The sequence below is a fragment of the Branchiostoma belcheri genome, unplaced genomic scaffold (assembly GCF_001625305.1).
Source record: "Branchiostoma belcheri isolate BF01 breed outbred unplaced genomic scaffold, Haploidv18h27 scaffold218, whole genome shotgun sequence".
Taxonomy (NCBI): Eukaryota; Metazoa; Chordata; class Leptocardii; order Amphioxiformes; family Branchiostomatidae; genus Branchiostoma; species Branchiostoma belcheri.
Genome location: NW_017803691.1, coordinates 249,242 through 255,433, shown reverse-complemented (window position 1 = coordinate 255,433; position 6,192 = coordinate 249,242). Strand labels below are relative to the sequence as shown.

Genomic DNA, 6,192 nt, shown 5'->3' with positions numbered 1-6,192 from the left:
ATATATATATATATATATATATATATATATATATATATATATATTTATATATTTATATATATATATATATATGGGTCCCGCAGGACAAGGGTTTTAAAAGGACATATCATAAACCATTTAGGAATGTTAATAAAATCAAAGATAGGAGGTGTTCATGGCAGAATTTTACATGCATGCAAAACACAAGAGCAGGCTTCACTACAGACAATTGTGGTTGATGCCTGTTTTTTTCACAGTAAATCTAAGAAGAAAATGAAGTAGTGACATATAAGTGACCTTTTGCCAGTAACATGATAGAATTCAACTCATGCTCCATGCAGTTTCTCCAGAAAGCAGAGGCATGATCTGATGATACTGTTCCATAATCCCCATCCAAGCCTTACTCAGGTGTACATTTTGTAGCACATACAATAGACATTACCCTGGCCTGTAAGTCACAGGTGTAGTCTATCAGTAAGATAACAGATTGCAATGGAGGAACACTGCTGGAGGGTAGAATAGTCCAGACAAGATGTGGTCCTACTGTTCAGTAGTAGAAGAACAAGTAGTGTCGGTTGTTGCCCTGTATGGCTTGCCGACGGATGCGCATGTAGTTGAAGAGGCCTTGGAGACATATCATTACACCTGTGGGGTTAGAAATTAGCTAATTATAATGTATAGTCTCAGATCTTTCAAGCAGAGATTCAATTAAACACTTGATTATAAACTGGAAGTGCGTGGTGGTCACCCGAAATTATTTGCTCCACATTGCTAAAATAATCATTATAGCTGTGCTGAGATTTTTTTTAATACCCTGAAAAGCCTGGGGGTTGTAGGCTTTACACTGACATTCAATTTGGTGCAAAACTTAAAACTACAATTTTTGATCAATTCAGAATAACACACAACTAACAATTCAATCTTCACAATGTCTGTAATACAAACATTAGCCGTATCACTTTTAACTAGGCAGTGTTCGAAATACCCGGTAGCGCACTAGCGCCACGCAACATCAATAATTTTCTTGTGCGCTAGTTGTTCCCTGACTCAGGTAGTGCACCGCACAACCAGAAAATACATGTATGTACCCAGGGTTGGACAAGTTTTCAAAATTCCACTTGCCCTTGCGCCTTGCCCGATGGTCATTTCCACTTGCCAGAACCAACTTTTCACTTGCCCAAAATATGATGTATTTCTATGCATGACTGGTATCAATATAATATCTTTATTTGAATGATGTGTAACTTTGCTCCATAAACTGCATCCAAAAAATTTACTTGCCCAATCAGGCAAGTACAGGGGGATATTTACCCGGACAGTGATTTTACTTGCCCTAGGCAAGTGGGCAATGGGACTTGTCCAACCCTGAATGTACCGCTGAACTCAAAGGTTTAGTGTTCTCTGTGCAGACGGCACCAGACGGCGCTCAAGTGAGCCGAGTCAGGGCTAGATCTTCATGTCGCAGCTTTTATCTCCAGAAATACGGCGATACACTGGCACAGAAATTCTTTTAAGCACAGCGCCAGCCGGACGGCTGACCGGTATGCAAATCTTGCATGACGTATCCGCGATTTGCGCCTCTGATTGGCTGTAGCTTCGGGCCGCAGGCGACAACTCCAAGGCGCAGGCACGCACATTTTGTTTCAAAATATGCACTGAAACGTTGTTTTCCAAGACTGCCCAGCCACATTTAGTGAAAAAAAAATGCACAATTTAAAGAACCTTTTGGGAAAATACATATTTCTTTGCGAATTAGTTGTGTCTTTCTGCGGAAATTTGCGCTCGATCAACCCGGAAGTGCGTTGTTGTTGTGTGCTGAGACCAGCGTGGGTTTGACATATTTTACCGATCAAAAGAAGAAATAAAACTACCGCTGAATCGAAATTATTCTATATGTAACATTTCAGTCACTATGTTTTGGATGGAAATATTTGTGGATACGTACGATGTGCCCAGTTTTTAGCCGTATGCTTCCTCAGGAATTTATGTCGCAAGTGGTGTAGGCATGCACAGCCAACGCCCGGCACACTAAAATGTTTGTCGGGCACTACCTACACAGCCAGCGTTAATCGCGATTCAGTGTCTGATAATTTTTTTTTTCAATACCAGTATAACAATGATATTTGTTAATACTCAACTGTGATCAAATTTTATGTAACATTGTGGCCGGCTGCCTGGCTTGTGTCACGATTGTTCTCGGTGGAAAACCTGAATAAATTGCGCACCCAGACTTTGGCTTTGATTAAAAGTTCTTGAAATGTCAAAAAAAGTGAATCCTTTATTAGCAGAAATACGGTATTGCAACACGCATATAGAATCAACAAATCGGGGGATGGGGGGTTGAACCTAAGATTCTGACGTGCTACCTTGTTTTTGCCCTAGGTAGCACACTGTGGTACCTGGCTCAAAAAAGGATTTCGAACACTGACTAGGTTATTCCTATCTCAAGTTATGAGCATTCAAAACCACAAAAACTCTGAAGGCTCCATGGTTTACACCGTGCTGATGTTTCTGTCCTGCTTTTGGATCCAAAATTTTTTACAATTTCTACATCAAATAAAGTGAAAACGGACAATACTTAAACATCAATTTTGGATGCCTTTACAGGGGTACCTACAAAACATCTTTCTAAGAACATCAGAATAACTCACCCAACACAATGAGAATCCACCACAGCCAAGTCTGACTGTCCACAATATCTGTACAGCATTGTGAATGCTAGAAAAAACAAGAGAGTTGAAATTCTGTCAGTTGTTAACCATGTAAACAACATTTTATCATTCATTCATCTGACCTGGACTATCTCTAGTTTTTAATTCTTAATTTGCTCCAAGACATAATTTGTATCTATATTTGACGCAAATGATTGTAATCCAAAGCTGCACTGTTTACACTAGCAGGTTTAAGTCAGCTACATTTTATTCTAGTATTATATTTATTAGAATATTTCATTATATTCTAATTATTCATTATTATAATAGTATTTACATTTACTGTTATTCCAACATTGCACATGTGTTCCACTGGCTTGCTCAGTTGCTGTATCATCTTCCGATTTGTCTGGGTAAAAGCCTCAAAGACCTTGGTGACGGCCTGAGACACACACTGGTGCTTTTGGGAGTTTGAAAAAGTGCACACTTTGATCGGGAATTGACAGTACTCAAGATACCGTAAGCTATCTACAGGTAATACCTTAACATGCATGTACTTAAATATCTGACAGTACCAATTTAATTTCTTGGTTAACAGATTTTTCTAGAAAAAAATGGAGCGGGCGGGCGAAAAAAAAAATAAACAAAAACAGGCCTATGCATCCTACTATGGCCCAAAATGGTACGATAGGAGCCATGAAGTCAGCACACCAGGCTGGTTCAAAATTAAAACAATGAATTTTGAACTTTTAATGATACCATTGCATTAAAAGATGAAATAACTGTAACAACTAGGAAGGAAAGGACTGTTCTCAACTGTTCGAGGCAAAATATGAGTATTTTGCAGTTGATTATGAATTTTTTTTTTTTTTTGCAAATCAGAAAAAAATGAAGCAGGCGAATCCGTTAACCAAGAAATTAAATTGGTGTGTCCTAAGCTTGTTTTGTAAGCACAACAGGCCAGTCATGACAACATACCTTGAAGATGAGTATCCACTTCACCAGTGACAGCCCAAACCCTGACAGGGCTCCCAGCCGCCCCGCAGCACTGGAGCTCAGACAGTAGGCCATCAGAAACCCAATCCAGTTAAACAGGAATGCAACTGGGGAAACAACAATTTTTATGATACTTCATGTGCTTCATTCTGTTACAATCCATTTTGCAACATAGATGTACTTCATACAAAAAAACAATGGGTAACATACATGTACTAGGGGTGGGTACCAGTATCATGAACCAAAGATTGAGCATAATTTGTAGCATTGTATGGCATTATGGTCAGGCCAGAGCTTTCAGCTTGGAACCAAGAGGTCCCAGGTTCAATCCCCTGACTTGCCCCAATGTTGTGCCCTTGGCATAGGAACTTTACATGACTTTCCTCACTTCACTCAGGTGGAAATGATGAGCACCTAACTTCAATCATGACTTGGTTTAACCATATGCTGAACTGTCTGAAAGCTAAAACTAGCCGGTACTCGAAATCTTGCATACCATACATGTGTACAGTCAAATCTGTCCAAGCCGGTCACCCAGGGGACCAAAGAAAAGTGGTCACCTTGGACAGGTGGTCTCCTTGAAGAGAGTCACCTCACAACATGACCGAGACATAAATCGTTTCCAAGTTGAGATGTTTTAATGTCAAATTGTGTAAGCATCTTCAGTTCTGTGGTGAATATATGTAGTAGGGTGGCACATGCCACAATTTACGTTGAACAAAAAACATCATCTAGCAGTTGAGGCAAATTGTCTGGTTTCTCCATGATTTCTCTAGCCTGGAATCCATCCGTAAACGCTGTGTCTCCGCTCCGTTATTCCCCTCTGCCTTCACAAGGCCTGGACCTGGACCTGATCCTCTGAACCTGATCCGAACCTGAACCTGAATTTTCTATACAGGTACCCACCCTTAATCTGGATCATAATAAAGGGTTAATGCACTGCCCCGAGTTGTATATGGTGTCATAACTGCATGAGCAGCTGCCATAACCACCGAATAAACCACCGTGTGAGCGAAGCGAACGAGGTGGTTTATGAGGTGGTTATGGCAGCTGCCCATGCAGTTATGACACCATATACAACGAGGAAAAGGCAGTGCATTAAAATTATTATCATATAGCCTATCCAAACTGTCAATCAACACAATTCCTGTTTGAAATACAACAGCTTTAATATATATACATGCATAAAAATACATTCGAATATATTATACGCTTTAAAACAAATATGGATAATTTCATTTAATGCAAATTGTAGTTTAAATGAAGCTAAACAAAAAAGTTTATTGGACAGAAAAATGCTACAAAGGTTTACAGAAAGAGTCGCATGCCCCTATACCCTATAACATAATGGTATCAGCCATAACACGACATGTGCTGTTATTCCGCCATAACACCACATGTGCTGTTATCGGGAAATAACAGCACGGGTATCCGGGCCTCTGATTGGTCCGCGCCGTCCGGCTATATGATAATGAAAAATAACAGACAATGCTGGATGTTAACGTTCTTTATGAAAGTTTAAATCAGATTTAAAGCTTGACAACACCACTTTCTTAATCTTAAAGAAGGGCAACTTACAGACAAATGAGAGGAAAAAGATGGAGTCATTGCCCATGGTCATGTCTCTGGCTGTGCTGCTGACTGACTCATCATCACTGCTGAGTGTCTCTGTCACTTGCCCATTCTGCAGGCCAATACACAATGTCATAGAGATTATTATAAACTATAAATTATGTATATGTACACAAGTATATCACTAAATGTTCACGCTCATTTACACAGTAAAAAAATCTGTCCTACAACATCAATCGTTATAGGAAACTTTTTCTTTTTTGCCCATGTAAGGGGGCACACCACAGTTTATTTGGGGCCTCTATTCGAAGCTGCACACCCTTAAATCTAGCGACCGTCTCTGGCGTGGAATAATTTGGAAGGAGAATAACTGTATATGGGACGAAAGGATATCTCTTCAGCTACAAGACAAGCTGAGTTTGGTTTCTTCTAACCTTTTTAAGTTTGGTAAATACAACGGAAAAACATTATTTTCACTCCAAAATTAATGCCCAAAATTGCGAATTTTCGCGTAGGATAATCCCACCAAAAAAAATTTTCCGGCAGAAATGACTGATGCTGGCAGAAAGACCCAAGCCTTGACTATACCCGAGTAAATTATAAAGAAAATTCTAGTACTGTAATTTTCTAAACAGTCCACGGCGCGAGGGGTTGCAAATCCACCCCTACGAAGCCGCAGAGCGAAATCTAGGTCAAACGGGCGGATTACACTTGGCGCGCAAGGATACCCGGAAGTAAGGTTTGGAGCCAAAAGAAATTTTCACCCCAAAATCACCATTTCTTACACTCTTCAGCCATGTTAATGTTTAATGATACTTCGTGGCAGTTTATAAGAAATGTCACCTCAAACTTGGACCCTCAAAACCCTTTCGTCACTTTTTTACAACGGACTATCACGGAAGAACTGGGGTGTGCACCGTTAACCCTAGCCCTAACCCAAGCCCTAGCCCTAGCCCTAGCCCTAGCCTTAACCCTAGCCCTAACCCAAGCCCTA

General features: G+C 40.2%; 1 protein-coding gene across 1 annotated transcript in view; it reads right to left on the bottom strand.

Moving 5' to 3' along the window:
- Positions 1-59: 59 nt before the first annotated feature.
- The window catches only part of LOC109470053 (spermatogenesis-associated protein 4-like), a 26,755-nt gene continuing 20,622 nt past the window's right edge, over positions 60-6,192 (bottom strand). Inside the window, 4 exon segments of the mRNA XM_019768830.1 lie at positions 60-624; positions 2,631-2,697; positions 3,609-3,733; positions 5,205-5,310. Of these exon segments, the coding sequence (XP_019624389.1) occupies positions 527-624; positions 2,631-2,697; positions 3,609-3,733; positions 5,205-5,310 (396 nt within the window). The 3' untranslated portion in view covers positions 60-526.